This window comes from Scatophagus argus, chromosome 9 (genome assembly GCF_020382885.2).
Source record: "Scatophagus argus isolate fScaArg1 chromosome 9, fScaArg1.pri, whole genome shotgun sequence".
Classification (NCBI taxonomy): domain Eukaryota; kingdom Metazoa; phylum Chordata; class Actinopteri; family Scatophagidae; genus Scatophagus; species Scatophagus argus.
In genome coordinates this window covers 26,098,324-26,118,368 of record NC_058501.1, presented here as the reverse complement: position 1 = coordinate 26,118,368, position 20,045 = coordinate 26,098,324, and the positions used below count along the sequence as shown (strand labels likewise).

At 45.4% G+C, this 20,045-nt stretch overlaps 2 protein-coding genes across 6 annotated transcripts; both read right to left on the bottom strand.

The window, feature by feature from the left end:
* Window positions 1-1,863: 1,863 nt before the first annotated feature.
* Window positions 1,864-7,694, bottom strand: nudt17 (nudix (nucleoside diphosphate linked moiety X)-type motif 17). 3 transcript variants are annotated; one of them, XM_046400243.1, is made up of 9 exons: window positions 6,865-7,694; window positions 6,698-6,790; window positions 6,463-6,579; window positions 5,811-5,994; window positions 5,645-5,670; window positions 5,441-5,533; window positions 3,229-3,327; window positions 3,003-3,136; window positions 1,864-2,618 (listed from the first exon to the last, which is right to left on the bottom strand). In XM_046400243.1, exons 2-9 carry the CDS (start codon window positions 6,770-6,772, stop codon window positions 2,453-2,455), a joined length of 894 nt encoding a protein of 297 aa, XP_046256199.1. In that variant the 5' UTR covers window positions 6,773-6,790; window positions 6,865-7,694; the 3' UTR covers window positions 1,864-2,452. The 3 variants fall into 3 exon arrangements, with proteins under 3 accessions (XP_046256199.1, XP_046256198.1, XP_046256200.1); XM_046400242.1 differs by having other exon boundaries at window positions 7,541-7,692; XM_046400244.1 differs by having other exon boundaries at window positions 7,545-7,692.
* Window positions 7,695-14,241: 6,547 nt separating this feature from the next.
* Window positions 14,242-18,582, bottom strand: si:dkey-7j14.6 (uncharacterized protein LOC556585 homolog). 3 transcript variants are annotated; one of them, XM_046400246.1, is made up of 9 exons: window positions 18,438-18,582; window positions 17,660-17,833; window positions 17,549-17,617; window positions 17,279-17,380; window positions 17,128-17,184; window positions 16,161-16,346; window positions 15,135-15,260; window positions 14,563-14,663; window positions 14,242-14,441 (listed from the first exon to the last, which is right to left on the bottom strand). In XM_046400246.1, the coding sequence occupies exons 2-9, from the start codon at window positions 17,792-17,794 to the stop codon at window positions 14,414-14,416; spliced, it is 804 nt and encodes a 267-aa protein (XP_046256202.1). In that variant the 5' UTR covers window positions 17,795-17,833; window positions 18,438-18,582; the 3' UTR covers window positions 14,242-14,413. The 3 variants fall into 3 exon arrangements, with proteins under 3 accessions (XP_046256202.1, XP_046256201.1, XP_046256204.1); XM_046400245.1 differs by having other exon boundaries at window positions 17,549-17,833; XM_046400248.1 differs by lacking the exon at window positions 16,161-16,346 and having other exon boundaries at window positions 17,549-17,833.
* Between the last annotated feature and the right edge of the window lie 1,463 nt (window positions 18,583-20,045).

Sequence of the window (20,045 nt, the reverse complement as noted above, 5' to 3'; positions counted from 1 at the left end):
ATAAGTTATTATATAAGTTTGACAAAGCAAACAATCAGTGGATTCATGGAGAAAACAGTCAGCAGATGAATCATCAGCTGCAGTCAAAATGAGCTCCAACAGGAAACGTCTGCAGGAGACACAGCCAGCTGATCTGAGGTCAGACAGGACAGGACACCAGTACTGCAGTACTTTAACTACATATTCCTGATTTTGTACAGTGTAATATTAGTACTTTTACTGGAGTATAAGACCTGAAGACGTCCTTCACTGCTGGAGCTTCCACCTCAAACTGAACCAGCTCAACATTCATCATTGATCTGTCGTCTGCAGAGTAAAACACTGCCACCTGCTGGCCTGAGGTGCACAGGCGTCACAGGTGGGTCACCTGAGCACAGGTGAAGCTCCACAACGCTGATCACATCGCAACACCCACGTGGGACGTTTTACCATGGCGCTCGAAAGTGTGACGTAGCGGAGTAGGAAAACCGCAGTGCATTGTGGGCTTTACGGGCGACTGCAGAGCGTGTTTACAGCGGCCGCATGCGTGACGCAGCTCTCGTGTCCTGTTGTTTTATTTAAACAAGTTAAAACGTGGTGCGAACGTGCCGCGTCGTTCACGTGATCGCTTCTGTAAAAACAAACGATGGGCTGAGATCGTTCACGTCTAAAGCGCGGGGAGCGCGTGTAAGCGACAAGCACCTGGCCGAGCGGTGTGCCATCCTCAGGAAACGCTTACCGGGAGATCTGGTTTTGGCAGACCGTGGATTTAACATCGGGGATGAAGCTGGACTGATGTGTGCCGAGGTGCAAAGCCCGGGCTTCACAGGAGGACGTGCTGGACCCGAGACCTGCGGAGGAGACGCGGCAGCTCACCTAAGGGTCCGCGTGGAAGGAGTTTGGTATGACTCACCTGAGCAGCACACCAGGGAGCCTGCTGGTTCCACCTGAAGGTGAGGAACTTTCCTTCATTGATAAGACTGTGACTGTGTGCTGTGCTGTAAGTAACACGTCTCCCAGTGCCGCCATTAAACAGCGAGGCCCTGCGATAGCACACAGTGACTGACCGACAGAGTGAGTGCATTGAACACAACACTCTGTGAACTGGCTCTTATTCATGTGGTTTCACTTTCTGTGGTTTTCTGAACATAAAATGAACGGCTGCTAATCTTCCTCTGCTTATTTCTGTTTATCGTTAACATGTCACTGATATGTCAGGCACAGGAAAACCTCCTCACCTGCTACCTGCTCATATGACGACAAACACTTTACAAAGAAAGGTAATCAAACTACGCCTGATGGTGATAAGAAATATTGTAGTTCAGCGGGATTACATGAAACTGTATTCCAGCTACTTTAACTTAATATTAAAAAGTAGCCATAAGAAGTCCTCTGTGAGACCATGTGTCATTTACTCAGGCAGCAATGTGTGAACACTTCTTGTTTCAAAGTGTTTTCAGTTTATTACAGACATTGTTGTGCAGTGCAGTGACTCAGTTAAAGTTGCAGTGAGAGTGCAGACAAGCTGCCGACAGCAGAAGACGGCGTGCAGACACACAAACATCACTTCAAATGAGGTCACTCCTAAATTCTTCTTCGGTGAAATAACTAACGCCGCTGACCAGAGGACAAGCATTTATATCCAGTGTCCAGTCGACGTGCTCGTGTGGATCCGTTCCACCAGTTTCACTAACTTTCCCTGTGCGCGCTCAGAACTGTGGCATGAATATAATTCCACAGGGGAAAGACCCAAAAATGAACAAGATCTGAAAGCAAAAAAACGATCTAAAACCCGAAAAAATAAGATTTTAAACCGTAAAAAAAGAAGGTGAATCTGAAAACACAAAATGTGCAACTGAAAGACCTCAAATATTGAAATATATATGAAAGTGAAGACTGAAAATAAGTAGTTTATTCAAAAGCATTTCAGGACTGGATAAAAATTCAAGTTAAACTCTATTATTATTATTAGTTCGAGTACAGAACTCTCATAAGACTTTTAAATCACCTTCACCTGCTTCTGAGTCTGTGTGCAATACCACATGTGGCCACAGAGACTGATGAAAGCCAGCCATTACAGCCCAGGGGGGCGCTGTTTCACCAAACTAAAGAAACAATGAAAACTGTTGAGACATATGTGACCACAACTATATGGACATTTGTCCAGCTGTACAAACTTTTTTAAAAATCTGTTTGAAACAAAATACTTTCACCTCAGAGACTATTTTTTTCCTGATCTGAATTTTCCATTGTCTCGCATGATCTTCATCAGCTGATGCATTTTGCTCAGTTGTCAGGCTTCAAGGTATTTGTGGTTGAAGCCTCAGCAGGAAGTTTGAGAGTCACTTCCTCTCAGGGTTTTACTGAAAAATACGGACAGGATTTGAAGTACTTCACAATAAACGTCACAGTCATGTCTCTGATCCAGAACTGAACTTGTTGTTGCCTGCAGGCTGCTGGTGGGGGTTAAGGGTCACGGGTCAGAGGTTTCCAGGCTCTTCAGCCACAGCTCCAAGGCAAATTTGGTGCCGGTGCTGACCCGTTCCACATCTGGGCCGCTGACTGGCGCCCGGCTGACGAACACCGTCAGAGGCAGCGTGGAGTCGCTCAGAGCTCCTTCTGTGGAAACCTGCGAGACACTGGAAACACAGCAGGAGGTTGCAGTCAGAGTCCGGCTCAGTCCGTGAAAACATCCTGTTGTGGAATTAGTCATGAAACTGGAAACTACAGTCTGAGCTTCACACAAGGTTAGTTAGTTAAACCTTTAACTAACACAGGGACATCATTAATTATCAAATATCAAAAAAAAATTAACATGCATCCTCCGGTAATTCATGAAGAATAGAAAGAAAATGAGCACATTCAACAAGCTAATAACACAAGTGTTCAACATAATCGCTTTGTAAAAGATCGACTGTGGTGCACCGGACACAAACGGAACATCAAGTCAGACGCAAAGCTCGAGCTGAAGACCAGACAGCATCAGAAGAGACGAGGACAGCTTGACGTGATCCGATTTACACCTGATGCCGCCTGGAAGGCGGTCCACTCGAACCTCAGCGTCCTCCCCGTCCACGGCGGACACGATGGCTCTGACGAGGTGACCGTCAGCCCACAGACAGGCACTGACCTCAGCGGGAGACGGGCTCAGACAGGCCTGCAGGGTGGAGACACAACATGGAGCTCGATGGAGTTATCGTGCTGTCTCATATCAAACATCCACCAAGAAGCCCGTGAGGTCAGATGTACCTGTAGCTGCAGGTGAGTCAGGGACGAGTGCAGCAGCATGTAGATGACTACGTGATGTCTCTGAGGAAGTCCTCTGGACAGCATGGGGGGATACACTGACTGACAGGCAGACACACAGGTTGGTTTTAGTCAAATACACCAGTAATCACACACACACACACACACGAATGCTCTCATTGTGTTCTCTGTCTTTTCCAGATGCCTCACTCAGATCATCACCTCCACTACAGAGCTAAGTCAGGCCATGACCAGCCTAGCTTAGCACAAAGACTGGAAGCAGATGGAAACTGTTAGCCTAAAGATAAACCTTCCAAAGCTGCCTGACTGACTCGTTTCTCCACAAACTGCACACATTAAACTGCAGCTCATACGCACATTCAACTCATTAAAAAAAGGGCTGATTGTGGAACACAGCAACAATTTAATGAAACATGTAAGAAGATTATAAGATGGCGCTGCAGGAGCAGCAGCAGCGCTGTGGCAGCTCTGCCCCCTCTTCTCTTCTTTTAAGTATGTTCTACTTTCTCTTGCCGTGTTTTACTTGTTTTCTTTAATGTGGTCAATTCCTGTCGCAAATGTGCACACAGAGAGACTACTTTTATTTGTTTTGTTTTTTGCCTTTTGCTGTTTTTTGACCTTTTTGCACTCCACTGGGAACCCCTTCAGCTTCAGCCATGGCTCTACTGTTTACACCAGGGATCAGCTGTTAGCTCTACGCGGCCCTCTGAGCAGGACGACATATCCAGGAGAGGAGACGGAGGTACAGACCATATCTACCCTCCGTTATTATGGGAAATGTCCATTCCCTCTCCAATAAGACCGACGAGCTTACGGCCCTGATCCGGCTGCAGAGGGAGTGCAGCCTTATGTGTTTCACTGAGGCCTGGCTGAATGGACTGATACCGGACTCTGTGGTTTCCCTGGATGGTTTTAAACTGGTGCGTGCTGACCGGAGAGTGGAGGACTGTGGTAAGGCGGGGGCTGGCGGTGTTAGTGTTAATGAGAGATGGTGCAACGTGGGGCACATCTCTGTTAAGGAACAAGTCTGCACTAAAGACATCAAGTTACTTGCTGTTGGCATTCGGCCTTATTACATCCCAAGGGAGTTTTTGCACGTTATTGTGTTTAATGTGTACATCCCTCCCTCGGCCGATGTGGCAGCCGCCTGTGAGTCGCTCCACAGTGCAGTGACCAGGATGCAGACACAGCATTAACTGTGCCTGCATCGTTTTGTTAGTACACATTAACTTCTGTGTGGAGAACACCTTGCCAACCCGGAGGGTACGGTGATTCTCCAGCAACAAGCCCTGGGTGACCCCTGAGCTGAAAGCCCTGCTGCACCAGAAGAAGAGGGCTTTCATTTGTGGGGGGCAGAGTGGAGCAGAAGATTCTCTGTGAGAATCATGTTTTTTGACTTCTCAAGCGCATTCAAGACAAATCAACCGGTACTGCTGAGAGAGCAGGAGTGGACGGACATTTAGCTGCTTGGATCATCGACTACCTCACCAACAGGCCCCAGTATGTGAGACTGCGTAACTGTGTGTCTGAGGTGGTGGTCTGCAGCACAAGGTGCTCTCACCGTTCCTCTTCACCCTCTACACTTCGGACTTCACCTTCAATGCAGATGTCACCTCCAGAAGTTCTCTAACGACTCAGCCGTTGTTGGCTGTGTGTCTGAGGGGAATGAGACGGAGTACAGGTCAGTCATCGTGGAGGACGTTAGCCAAGCTGACATCCATCATGGACAACACCTCTCACCCTCTGCATCAGACAGTGGAGGCTCTGAGCAGCTCCTTCAGCGGCAGACTGCTACACCCTCAGTGTAGGAAGGAGCTACAGCAGCTCCTTCATTCCCACTGCTGTTAGACTGTACAGCTCAACAGTCTGGTCCTCTTCTCCTCCATATCCTTACAGAACTGTGCAATACTTACCCACAATCATCACCTTCCACCACTATGCTGATGTGTATACAGCCTGTATAGCAGTATATTGTAGTGTTTACTTTAAAACTGTTCATTTATAACTTTTATTTTTGAAACTGTTTTGCACATTTTTGCTTTTTGCACTCTATTCTGTTCTTGTGAGCTGCCATGACAAGTGAATTTCTCTGCTGTGGGATCAATAAAGTTCATCTTATCTTATCTTAAGAATGTGTTTGATGAAATCTGGTTTGGGTTTTTAGCCCAAATGTTTCACTGCCTGTCTGCCTCACCTCCCAGAGTCCCAGTATTTTAGGAGAAGCTTCCTCTGGTTCAAGTTTCAGTCCAGTTTCCTCCTTCAGCTCCCTGAGGCCTGCGTCCAGCAGCTACACATAGTAAAAAGTTTGTTGTGCCGTGAGTCACCGTATTCAGTGAAGAGCAAGTAACACTGTGAAAACATCAAATAAAAGCACATTCAGAAACGGGAACGGATTTACCGTCTCATCCGGTTCAAGATGGCCACCTGGAAACAACAAAGCCGAGAAACGTGAGCCTTAAAAACACTAAAAGACTCCAGACGTTGATATTAGACAAATTAATCTAATCCTGACTTTCAGTCCACAAACAATCCTGCTCTTTAACAAGCGTCGGTGAGTGTCAGACCTGGAGGAACCCAGACGTTGGGAAAAATCCGAAGCTCATTCGCCCGCCGTGTCAGCAACACTCTCTGATCGGCTGTCTGTAGGACAATGGCCACGCCCACATCTATCCCACGCTGCTGAACGTCCAGTGGGATCTCAGCTGCCTCTGTGGCTGACAGGTGTTTGATGGGACAGAAGGCAGGTCTCTAGGAGAGAAAATGAGGTGGAAGGATCTGAAAGGCAGCCATGTTGAGAGCACTTTGAAAGGTGCTTCAGTGCTTCCTTTCTCATCTCGTTTAGCAGAGGAAACACCGGATCATCCTTCACCAAAGGAGCCCACACCAATCATAAGCCATCGTGTTAGTATACAAAGTATGTGTGTCCATGCAGAGCTGAGTCAGGGCAGCTGGACTCCATCATAGATTCTTTAAGATGTTTCGCCGCTCACCTAAGAGGCTTCTTCACCTCTATGTGGATAACCACGACCAGGAGATCTGCACAGACTCAACAAACAGTTTACAGCTGTGACAGTCTGCTGTCTCACTGTAAGCTAAGACATGCAGGTGTGTTGGCGTCTCATGTCTGTGTCGAGTGTGTTACGTCCTGTCACAGGACGTCTCAGTCAAAGGTCGTGTACTGATAAAGACAGGAAGTGGATGTTTTGTGTGTGTGACCTTCAGAGTTATCCCCCGTCCTCTGTCTCTTCGGTAAAGGATGAACTGGTTTCTCTCCAGAGAGAAGTTCACCTCCACTTCGTCGCCACCGCAGTCACTGAAGTGACCCGTCACACTCTGACAACAGGAGAAGAAGAAACTGATCCCAGGTACGACTTACTGACAGAATGTAATGACAGTCAGCAAAGTGAGTGAGTAAAGGAACAATCCAACACTCTGAGTGTAACAAACTGACCTGAACAAACTGAGCTCGCTGAGGAGCTGCTCGCTCCTTACAGACATAAACCAGGATCCTCCTCACTTTGTCCATGCTGCTTCCTCACCTGAGCTGGAAGACAAGAGAGCAGCGAGCACAGCTGATTAGGTTAATTAAGTAGCACTTATTAATGGACCAAAACTTACTGATCAGCTGCATTGATGATGTGTTCAGTGTTTTCTCCTGTAAAAACGTGTGCTGGATGTGAAGCTTTGCTGCTTTTCCTCTCAGTGTGTTTGTGATCATGTTAGCTTTGGACTGAACAAACTCTGTGAAGGAGTCACTTTGTCCTCTGGCTCAGTGGGACCACATGTCTCACTGTTAATATAAGTTATTATATAAGTTTGACAAAGCAAACAATCAGTGGATTCATGGAGAAAACAGTCAGCAGATGAATCATCAGCTGCAGTCAAAATGAGCTCCAACAGGAAACGTCTGCAGGAGACACAGCCAGCTGATCTGAGGTCAGACAGGACAGGACACCAGGGGACACTTTACCGCTTTAACGGCCACTCTGCTGCTTCTCATATAAACACGTTTGTTCAGCTTTTTAACACGGACATGAGCTCCGCGGCTAACCCGGCTAAGCACACGGACAGCATACTGGTCTTCACGTCGGACTGAAACATGAACTGTGAGCACACTTTATCAGCTAACTTTAGCTAACATGAACTGCCGCTAGAGGCTTCATTCAGGGGGATTAAAACCCTCCGAACAGGACACGTTTCTACATCAAAGTCTACACTTTTTATTGTCCACATGTCCACACAAATCAAACAAATGAACAGCGCCAGGATCACAGCAGAGAGAGCAGAAACCTACTGACAGCGGAGAAACGCCAGCTAACGTCCTGTGGATCATTTGAGCCAGAATCCACATCCGGTTACGAGCTTCAAAATAAAAGGCAGGCGCTTTCAGGCACAATCGTAGCTGAGCCACAGCCACAGCCTTCTACGGACAGCCTGTCCACTCCATACTGACCCCAATGTACTGAAAGTTGGCTGCAGTTCACCCAGAGGGCGCTCGCGAGGTCGTCTTCAATGAACAGAATTGAATGGAGCCAAGTGGCTAAAATAATTATTCACACATACGTCTACACACAAAAATTAGCTTTTGTAAATATGGTATTGATTATATGTTAGAATTGAAAGGCCTATTTGTTTTTCTTTTCGGTTAAAGATTTACAACTAGCAGCGTTATGTTATTGTAGGCTAACTCCAATTCTGATTATGCATGAACATTACCACAATAATAAGGTTTTGATTTTTTGCATTATAGTTCTCATAAATTGTCCTAATGAGAGTTACAGCAGACGCAGTCTGGCTAAAACAAAACACACACTTAATGGATTGATGTGTGAAACCAAGATGGTGTAAATGCTGTAAACTAGCCTGTGAGCCCACAAATATTCAAATACAGAAAGGTATTTCACTACAAAAAAGCCGAAAAAGTGAAATCTAATCGGAATCAGAATACTTTATTGATCGCTGGGGAAAATTGGGTAATCTAATGGAACTTTGTCTATGGACCAAAACATAATGAACACTGGCAGAAAAATGTTTTTTACCCCATAAATCATTTTGAACCACTTCACAAGCTCCCCGTACATAACCTGAAGTTCCAGAGAGTGGAGTTCTTCTCCTACGAGAATTAAATTGGCTGAGCCAGACATTTCGGACCGGAAGCACAAGAAGCTGTCACAGTGTCCCACCAGCCATTACAGTGTGTTTCTAATGTGTTGAAAATCACATCTTTAAACTGTCTGCATGGCCACAGTAACCGGTAAATAATTCAGAGAAATCCCACTTTGTAGTTTCTTTGTAATACAAATACAGAGAAAAATGAAAACATGATTTAAAATTCAAATAAATGCATTTTACCACAAAAGTCTAAAGTCTAAAGTCTGGGGCAGTCGTGGATCAGCAGTTAGGGTGTCGGACCCGTAACCGGTGGATCACTGGTTCGATTCCCCGTCCTGGTGTCCATGGCTGAGGTACCCTTGAGCAAGGTACCTAACCCCCACTGCTCCCCGGGCGCTGCACGCGGTCGCCCACTGCCCCGGGTTTGCTGTGTGTGTGTGTGTGCACGTCACTTGCGTGGGTTAAATGCAGAGCACGAATTTCGTTGGAGTGAGTTCCCTCCAATGACAAATATGTCACTTTCATAAATATCACTTTATGTTAAGGCTCTGGTGCCTCACTTCTTGATTCTCCACTTTCATTTTTGTTAAACTTCAGCATTAATCATGCAAGTAAAATATGCAGTACAAAACAAAGGTTAATCCAACAATCACATGAACAGACAAAATATACATTAGACTACGGTAATATGAGTGTAGTGAGACATGCATTGGTTGAAGGGTTTTATTCTTTAAGATAACATTAGAGGTAATTGTAGTTAACATACACACACACACACGAGTATACTTTATATAAAGTAAGTTACTGTAACTTCAGTGATTGGACGTTAGTACCATTGGTGCAGATTTCAGGGGGCGGCAGGAAACACGTTAACCACAGCAAAAACATATAAATCACTCACTTAATTAAAAATTTGACTTCATTTCAGGCATAAATTGAAGCACAAACATAAATATTCACCAGAATACAGGAATAAAGTAAACGACAACCCAAAATGACCCCCAAATGTTGAAGCAAAATCTGTTCTGTTGGTCAGCGGTTATTTGTACGGCTGCAGTCGGATCAGAAGCTGTCTGTCAGCTGTCTGTCTTCATGACAGTATCTCCAAGTGTCTCCTGGCTTTGAGGAGGGGGGGACAGAGAGGCTCAGAGGTTGCCATTGTGTTCAGGGTCCTCGGGCTGCTGTGGGAAACAAGAACAACAGGATGGGCTGGTCAGGAGGAGCCAGTATGAAAATATAGCCCTTTTGTTGTGGTATTCTAACTGAGAGGAACAAGAAGATGATCGTAAAACAGTGAGGTGGTCATCAGACCTGTGGATAGTCAAAAAACATGGAGCAAAGACCAGTCAAAATGACTGCCAGGCTGATGAGCGTCTCCACCACAAAGATGGTGATGAGGATGGCCAAGATCCCACCGACCAGAACCTGAGGAGACAACACAAGTTAAGCTTGAAATAAAAATTCAAAAACATGCAAGTCCATTTGCAAGAGAAGTCGATGAGATGGTGTCCTCCCTCTGTTCTGTGTGAATACTGTCCTTGTTTCAGTTGTGATTCTTTTTAAGCTCTCCATTGTGAGTCTCTCAGTGTTGTGGGACTGCAGGGTTAAATGGGTACTCTTGATGGTAACTACATGCTGAGAGCTAAAAACAACAGGATGATGAGAAAAGCACTTTATCAGGATAAACTGTAGGTTTCTAGCAGTACTTTTCTCTCGCCTGCTTCTTCTGGAATTGAACTGGTGATGTTGTGGTCCTGAACTGCATTCCTCTGCCAAGGCGCTTCTTCTGGACACGATTGTTCAACTCAGTGATTAAGTGCAGCAGATCATGAACACAACAGACCGCCTGTCTGTGCTCACAGGGAACCCACCATGGTCTCGTGGCTGACGTATCCACAGGAAGAGGTCCTGCAGTATCGGTGCTGTTGGTACGGCACGTGTCTCACCATGGCACCAAAGGCTACAGCTGAGAACATCACAGAGGCCAAGTGGGCAGACACGTTAATCCTCACCTGGAATCAAAGTCACCGCGTACAGTCAACAGTTCATGTCGTGTGAGTTCTCTCAGGCATTAAGGGCTCCCTGAATTGTGGACGGAAGTTTTACTTTGCCAAAACTCCATACCTTCAAAAGCAACATCACCTTTTTCTCAGATCTTTCACAGTAAATTCATCAACCATCAATGCTGAGTAAAACGGACAGCAGGTCTGTCAAGGGTGTGTGGATGTTATCACCCTGTATGATCAAGCATATCTTCTGCCAGTCCCTGTCCTGCTTGTTCTGCAGTATCACAGTAATATTCCTGTGTAGCAAATCCACATACCGGATCAAATGTTGACGAATTCACACTGCTGCACGTGTGAGCAATTTCAATCCATTACATTCATTGGACGAGTATTTGACATTTTACTGTTGTTTCATGTCACGCCCACAGTGACGGCCTTTAGTCTGCTGAGTGTCTGTGGTGGAATGTAACCAAGTACATAAGCTGTTCAACCATCTCTTTCCTAGTTTCACATGAATGCAGGTTAGTAGTTTGACATTGTTGTATTGGTACTTAAAGCAATGAAATTTACCAGCCCCAGTTTTAAGTGGGACATCATAATCCTCTGGTCATATATATGATCTATATACTGATCAGTTCAAAGATAGATAGATTTTGTTCTTTGTAATATATGTCTTATTGTCCTTGGACCTTTGGACCAATCTACTCTTCCAACAGGTTCGCAAAGCTCTCATTAGTCCTGTCGATGTGTGCGTGAGAAACAGACTGTGTGTTGAGATGGACGTAGTGGTAGACTCACGCAGCAGTAGGCGGGCTTCCTGCCTCCACACACCAGACCGAAGCCTCTCAGGATGGTCTGAAAGGAGAACATCGACACTGAGCTGCAGCTGAACGTGTCGGGTTTCTGAGGTGGATCAAGACCACATGTACCAGTAAAACCTGCATTCTGACTGGTGTATTGAACAGTACTGTGAGTGTTACAGTACTAAAAGTTCTATAACAGTAATTATCTGTGGAGATTCTCAGTCATCCAGGTCATATTCACTCAAAGAGTTAAAGCAAGGCGTCTGGACTGTGTAGATAGGCTTGTAGGAGTGTATAACAGTACTAACTGTACTATAGTAGTACTAACAGTGCCCTCACCCATACTCCTGTAATGAAAACAACGAAGATTTCCTTCTTGAAGAAAGTTTCCACCTGCAGCAGGAGTGAAGCCAGAGAGACGTCCAGCAGCCCAAGCACCATTTCCACTGCCTGGACAGGAAGTGATGTCACACCACAGGAAGTCACTGAAAAATCATGTCTACATGAATGAGAAAACCTTCAGCTCTTCTTCTACCACCTCCTTGTGGACAGATTAAGGATGAAAGCATGATTAGTGCCGAGAGATTCCAAAAGTAGCTCGGGAACCAGAGGCTTTAGTTATCAAGTTCCTCTACTGTGGAACCATCTTCCGGTTTCGGTCCGGGAGGCGGACACCCTTTCTATGTCTAAGAATAGACTTAAAACTTTCCTCTTAAATCTTATAGTCAGGGCTGGCCCAGGCTGGACCCTAGTTATGCTGCTATAGGTAGACTGCCTATAGACTGAAACTGAATTGCATATTTACATTTGTGTTTGTCTGAAGTGTTTTCATCTGTACCAATCAACCGCAGAGTGCTGAGAACAAGAGGACTTGCCACCACAAAATGTTACAGCTAAAGGTCCCATGAGGTTTTGAGATAAATGCTGTAGAAACAGTCAGGAAGTTGTTCTCCATTAAGCTAATGGTTCCATTAAACGGCTCAGTGATGATGATGAGCAGCAGATCATTAAAGTTGCATCACACACGTGTTGTGTCATTACTGTTCCTCAGGTTTTGCAATATGAGGTTCTTCATCTCCCTGCAGACACAATAACTCCATCAGCTCCGCACTCAGGATGTGTTCAAACCACTGACTGGAAAGGAAGATGCACGACATGAGAGCTCCCCCTGGTGGCCGGCTGCAGTACAGCTCATAAGCTCCTTCCCCTCCATGTTAGCAGATGGGACTTGAGCCAAACTAAAAACTCCAAGTACACGACAAATAAATTCTTCTCAAAGATGGTTTCTGTCATTTTAGGAAGTTCCTATCACACTGATGTTTGTTCAGGTGTTCATTTTTCTGATCACTTTGGTTTTAATTAGTTATTTGATGCTATAAAGTGACCAGAGCAGCCAACAACCAGCTCATGTTAGCAACCACTGGGACATTTCATAACAGTGTTTGTTGCTCCAAACACAACTGGAAGCTTTTCAGTGTCTTGTTGGATGTGCTTCTGCTGATGCCACAAACAAAGGTATTTTTAGGCAAACTTGAGCTTTTCCTAACCCTCAGCAAGTGTTTTTAATGTCTAAACCGTACCAGAGGTTAAGCACAACAGTATGTCTGTTCTGTCAAAACAGAAAATAAAAACATAAAGATGTGTTAAGTGTCAACTGGTTTGCAGAAACATACAGACTACGTAGCAGAGACTCTCAATGACTTCTCAGAGATAAACATTTCTGATAAGATCAAACTGGCTGATAACACTGAGCAGTCAGGTTTAATTCTGCAGGTTTATGGTAAATCTGTTAGCATTTGGGCAGTGAACTCACCCCAAAAGTTTTCAGATCCTCCTGTTGCTGAGGACAGACAGACAGATGGCCAGTTAGTACGTCAACATAAGCAGACAGACACAAAGACAGATAGACGGGTAATACGGTGCAGAGAAAGACAAGTGGACTGTGACTCACCATGTTCCCTGCTGGTCCTTCTGCAGAAGCTGCAATACAGACACAGACATCAGTCTACATCAGCTTACCTGTCGGCACATTGAAACCATCCACCACACGACACAAAACAATTGGATGTGAACATCGTCCTCCGTCTGAGGAGGCAGCAGAAGCAGATCAGACTGCAGCTGAGGCCTGCAGGCAGCTGGTTTCCTGCTGATGTTAAATTCCTGAGTTAATATTTCCTTTCAAGCACTCAGAGATCTCACAGCCCCCTGCCATGTCTGACATGACAGCTGCACAGTGTGGAGCTCCAACTCCATGTAACCAGGAGAGACAAGTTCTGCACTGAGGTCTGACACTGTCCCACAACAAAGGACACATGGAAATCACCAGCATCAGTGTGATGAATACCAGAAGACCGATCATCCAGTGGTCTGCAGCTGCTCTGTCGGCGTGGATGATCTGCTGAAGAGTTCATCTCACCCAAAGTAAACAGGGACAAAGTGATTTTCTGCATCAGACTGAATGTGTTTAGGTTTAACACACACATACACACACCTGGGGGGTTGCCTTCACTGTAACCCTAACCTCAGTCTAACCTTAAACCAAGTCTTCACCCTGAAATGTGATGATTTACATGGTGGAGAGTCCTCACCAGTGTGTTAACACAGTAATGTCCTCACAATGTGAGTAACAAGCTCCTGACATGAAATCAATGCATTTGAATAAAGAGACTGTACAAATCAATAGAGGTATTGATCAGCTCACCTCAGCTGCAGCGAGCCATGCGGTCCCGATGGCTCTGAGCTCGGGTTCGGCTCCATTTCCTGCCTCCTCCTCTTCTTCTTCTTCATCATTTAATGCGGCTCCAACTCAGGAAATCAATAACGAAGTGACGAGCTGCTGATGGAAGCTCTGAGCTGCCTCGGCACCGACACAGAATCATCTAAACCCCTTCGGTCTGTCTGCTGCCTTACAAACCCCACCAAACCAAAGCTGGACTCCAAAGCAGCAGTTTGAACCGAGTCACAGGAAAGACGCCGAGACACGTCAAACTGCTGGAAACTGAGGGGCTCTGAATGAAAAGATGACGAAAACTGCTGTGGATTAACTTTCTGTTCATGAATGCATCAAACCTTCATGTTCTTCAGACGACAGTGAAAAAACTCATTTATTGAATACAAGCACAAACAGAGAGAATAAAAGTGCAAACATCGTCATCTCATGAGTTCATTCAGTTTGTGTCAGCCAGTCAGTCTTCACTTTCAGTGTGTATTCATTTGATGCCACATTTTAACTCAACCACCAGCAGATCAGCCCTGAACGACCCACAATGCAGCGCTACAAAATGTGAAACAGAAGCAGAGAAACGGACCACAGACTGCGTTAGTATTCTGTCGGTTTTCCTGACGTATTACTGCAGTATCACTAGTGGTATTCAGAGATGTTGTCGTCCTCTCACGGTGAGTTTGGAGCCGATGTGGAGGTTTCCTCGCCATCGCTGCCCAACAGGGCGACATCAGAGTCATGTGCAGACGCTGAAAAGTTATCATCGACCTCCACCTGCAGGTCAAAGGTCAAACTGTAAACTCACCATCAGCTGTTAAACCACCTGTCACTTCCATAAAGGTAGTTAAGAGGTGGAGACATCCTGACCTTTAGTCCCTAAATGCCAAATCCTACATTTCCCACAATGCAACTTTACAGCGACGCCTCACGTCTGTGGCCCTTCAGGACTGTGAGTCAATGAGGAGACAGCAGAGTCCCCTGAAGCGAGGGATTCTTCACCAGACTGAGGAGCTTCTCTGCTCAAGTTTGTCAGAGTAAACGTGTTGTTTTGTCAGTATGAGCTGAACATTCTGCTGTCAAAGAAGAAATTGTCTAATTTTGATTTGGACCGGCTAACATCCCTCTTTGTAAACTAAGATTATTTTTATACCTTCACTACCTGCTGAAACCAAATAAAATCCTGGTCATTAACAACAAAGAGAGAATGTGTGAATATACAGACACCGAGAGGCTGACGTAACTCACCGTGATGCGGGTGTAGCGGCTGTGGCGTCTCACGGCTTTAGCAGAGAAAACACAGACGGTGACAGCGACGCAGACATGCAGGACGAGCAGAACCAGGAGGAGGCCGAGAAGTCCGTACACAGACACCTGGAAGACAGGTAGGACCGTCACTGAGCCGACACCTCAGTGAACACTGACGGTCCTGATTCAGAAACATGCAGAACTTTGACTTATTGATCTGACACGAATGAATGTCTACAGAAAGGGCCACAGGTAAGGGCCCATCTCTACTTTCTGAGGCGGCTGAGGTCCTTCAACATCTGCAGGACGATGCTGAGGATGTTCTATGAGTCGGTGGTGTCCAGTGCCATCACATATGCTGCTGCCTGCTGGGGCAGCTGCCTGAGGGTGAGGGACACTAACAGACTCAACAGAATCATCAAGAAGGCCACCATGTTGTGGGAGAGGAACTGGACTCTCTGACAGTGGTGTCTGAGAGGAGGATGTTGTCCAAAATAAGGACGATACTGGACTTTCCCTCTCACCCTCTCCACAATGTGCCGATCGGCTACAGGAGCTCGTTCAGCAACAGACTCATACTCCCATGATGCACCACAGAGCTTGAATACAGTTTTTGTAAATACCTGTACTTTGAGATTTTAGTTTATGTTTATCCTATTTTTTATACTCCGCACTTTTCTCCTTTCTTGGTCGGGAATACTGCATGTGCAATGTCTGTAAGAACAAGAATTTCCCTTCAGGGATAAATAAAGGAATTCTGATTCTGATTCTGAATGTGACTCCTGAAACTGATGGGAGATCATTTATAGAGAGGATGTCTCACTCTGGAACAGTCGAACCGCACAGACACCCTGGGTGTACAGTGGTGTAACAGAGTGGAGCATCCTGCTCACAGATGATCTTTGGCAGATACAAACAGACAACAGATGAGTTTCATGTAGTTCAGTCTGCTTTCTCACTCAGTTAACATCACGATAAAGCCGGTGAGTCCTGTGAGGCCCCGATCGGTCAGACCGGTCAACTCACATTCAGAATCCACATGTTATCGACGCACTTCATCCTCTCCTCATCCGTGGGCACGACGCCCCCCCAGGTTTCACTTCCACAGAATCGTTTGGAGGGGGACTGATCAGCCAACAGCCAGCAGAGGTGAGCCACGCCCACCAGGCCCAGCACGACGCTGATCGCGTTCCACACCAGAGACGCCCAGACCTGCAGCAAACACACAACGCGGGCTGAGTGTCAGTTTGGCTGGACCAATGAAATCGCTCTGAGCAGCATCCACTTCCTGTCCCACTGCTACGATGCAGACGAGAGACGTTCTAAGTGAGGACGGGATGTGATCAGGAGCCTGAATCCAGGCTCGACTGAACCCTTTAAACATTTTATTTTAGTGCAGAATCTGAAAAATGTGACACCATTTTCAAAACATGTCAAACTGCATCAGTCCGTCATTCTGTTTTCTACCCCGATTTGATTTCAAGGCTTCTTCTGATTGGCTGACAGTTTAAACTGTTGCTAGGCTATGGCGTTGGAGTCCATCAGAGTCCAGAGTGAATCTTAAACCTATTTCTTATAACAGGGATAACCAAAATATTTCTAAAAATTGTTTCATATAAAGAAAAGAAATTATTATGCCACTGGTGCAAAGAACCTGAAAGACAAGAGAGAAAAAAATCTGGTGATCTATTTTCAGTTTATTTTCTGAAAACAGGTGAAAAAAGGTTTACCGGGATATTTTCTCTATTTTCATTTTTTCTGTGAAAGAATTTAGTGTTTGTTGTTGTAATTCTCCTTTTGGCCACACGAGGCTGCAGTGCACCAAAGCCTCGGGGTGTAAACGGGATTGAAACAGTTCAGCTGAGTTTTCATGGCTTACGTGTTTACCATCATGTGGCTTCCGTTCAAAAGAGTCTTCCGCTTCATCCGCAACATTTCCGTGTAAATGCGAGAGAGGAACAGAAGACTGACTGACATCAGCATGAAAACTCACCAGTCTGACTGAAGTCCGTCTCGCGGCCGCCACAGCCAGAGAACCTGAGATCACAAACTGAGCGACAGCAGAGATACGCATTGAGCATCCTCTTCGACGTCTCTGAAGTTGTTAATCTGTAATGTGCTGACAGTCGATAAAGTTTACATACGGCGACGGCGAGGCAGAACGGAGCGTGAAGGATCAGGATCTGCGAGCAGGCGGCGGTCAGACTGAACAGAATACACAGCACACCGATGAAGATCTGAACAACCTGGGAGCACACACACAGCACAGGAGTGGAAGAAGTACTTTACTGAAGAAAAACACTTAACTTGCACGTTATTTTCAGAACGTGTGGACGAACTCGCCGCCACACAGAGACGTGACACAAGAACAAACGTGGTGGGTAAAACCACGGACACAAACATCAGCGTCTCACCCCGAGGCTCTGTGGCTCCCCCCGCAGGAAGGCGGCAGTCATGTCGTCCATCTTGGTGTTGGCGCTGGGTGGGCCCTGTTTCGCTTGGGGCGGGGCCTGTTTCGCTGGGGGCGGGGCCTGTTTCGCTGGGGGCGGGGCTTGTGTGACAGCAGCAGCAGCCTGGAGCGGGATGGAGGTTTCATCCTGAGGAAGGACCTGAGTGACGACTACCACTCCACCGATTTTGGTGACCGACGTGGATGCCATGATATGAGATCAGAGGTCACAGGAGGTCAAAGCTTTAAACTGTAAAAACAAAAGAAACCATAACAGACCTTCAGACTGTGAGCGTTCATCACGTGATCCTGCGGGTTTCTGACCTGTGGACAAACTGAGACTGCAGCGTTTCGCCTGTCCTGGCTCAAACAACAATCTGACACTTACCGAAGTGTTAATGTTAACTTCAAATAAATAACACCACAGTTCATCCATCGAATTCACCACAATGCCTTCTGGAGTCGTGGGAGCTCTTAAATTCCTCTCCAATAGGTGTCTGGAGCTCCGGGGAAGCTCGAACATCTTTAAGTTCACTGAATTTTAAATGGAGTCTGGTCCAGGGCGCTACACTGAATTACCAGGAAGCGCTGATTTTGTGGACTGGCGCTTAGCTTAATGCTGTCATTCTGATGGCGCACAAGTGTTAATAAAGAGGGAAGATGTTGTTAACACCCGCCAGACAAACAGGCCGCTGCTAGCTAAACTAAAATAAACATCAACTCAACGTGTAGACGTTTGGTCACAATCATGTTGGTGCCCAAAGCAGGTTGGAGACTGCTGAAAGTGAAAAACCCTCTCATAAAAGTCTTAAAAAGAACGAATGCAACCGTTAAGTGGCGTTAGAAAAGTTTACCCTCAAAATATTTCGTAGTTTTCTGGTGGAGATGCAGAAGCTTTCTTGTTCGTTCAGCGTTTCGTTGATTCTTTGCTGGCTGGACTCATGCTGCCTTTACGTCCCAAATTTAAACTCGTAAATTAGGACGTTCACCGCCTGAACAAGTTACTTTCGAGTGGAAATTAAAAAAAGCAGACCTCACAGCATAGACATACAACAAAAAAGGATTTCAATTACGTTTATTTGGTGATATAGCTGAAAGAAATTATTACACAACAGTTGTGCTCTTTAATACAACGTTTACGAGGAAATCATATGCTGCCAGACTTTTGGGTGTGTTGCGTTTATGGCTTAGTAAATGGAACACAAAAAAGACAAAAGCTTTTATTTGCAGTTGATGCTCCGGGCAGCCATTTTGTTTAGTGTCCTCTGGGCTCGACTGAGTTGAAGAGGTGGAATTCCTACGTTTGTAGGAAGTTTGTCACTTCTGGCTTCGAAAGTCGGAGAACAACTAAACGACTTACGAGTACAAAAGGAATGCACCAGTACATAAGGTGAAAAAGCATAAACAAAAAATATTTTTTTAAGGTTTATACTACTTTTTCACAAGATAAGAGAAGAGTGGACAGAGCTGTCACAACTTGTATATCGCTGTATATTGTACTGTTTTTACTGTACCTTGTAAATTGTTAATTTATTATACTTCTATATTTTTTGTGACTGTTTTTGCACACTTTTTGCTTTTTGCACTCCTGTCCTTGTGAGCTGCCACGACAAGTGAATTTCCCCAGTGCGGGATCAATAAAGTTCAGCTTATCTTATCTTACTATTTCACAAACCTTTTGAAGCTGTTACCAAACTGAACCCAATACTATATTTGCAAAAACTAAAATAAGAAGTGTGTGTTTTAGTCTAGAAGTAGGTGTAAATATTTATTTTAGCCATGTAGCTCCGTTCACTGCCGTTCCTTCATTGAGGACTACGTCACGAGTGCCCTCTGGGTGAATTGCAGCCAGTTTTGAATACAGTGAGTTTTAATATGGAGTGAGCAGGCAGTCCTTAGAAGGGCAGTGCCCGTGTGTGTTTTGGCTTCTGTCTTTCCAGAGTGTGGTCGTTCCGATTACACTTGAAGGCAGCGCAAACAACCTAGCGGCGTAACTTCCAAGAAGCAACGCCTGACAACAACTTCATTTACTTTGCTTAAAGACACAGCGGAACCGGAAACAAAGCTGCTCAGCTGTTCAGATCATCAGCTTCAAATTAACTATCTAACTAACTGACTAATATAGATACTTCTCTCTGAAATGGAGAAGAGATTGCTGGTGACACAAAAACAGTTTCTTCCCCCAGGCTGTCTCCCTGATCTCCCCGTAAACCACCTGCCATTGTGTGAACCATCACACTGTTTGCACTACATGTGTATATATATATATATTATATATTCCTTTCTTGTAAATACTTTATTCTTCATTTTCTTCATTTTATTATTATTATTGCTATTTTGTATTTTGTATGGTGCACAGGACAGAGAAAAATCCGGAGTCAAATTCCTTGTGTGGTCACACATACTTGGCAAATAAAGCTGATTCTGATTCTGATTCTGATTCTGGTGGTGCTCAGATGTTC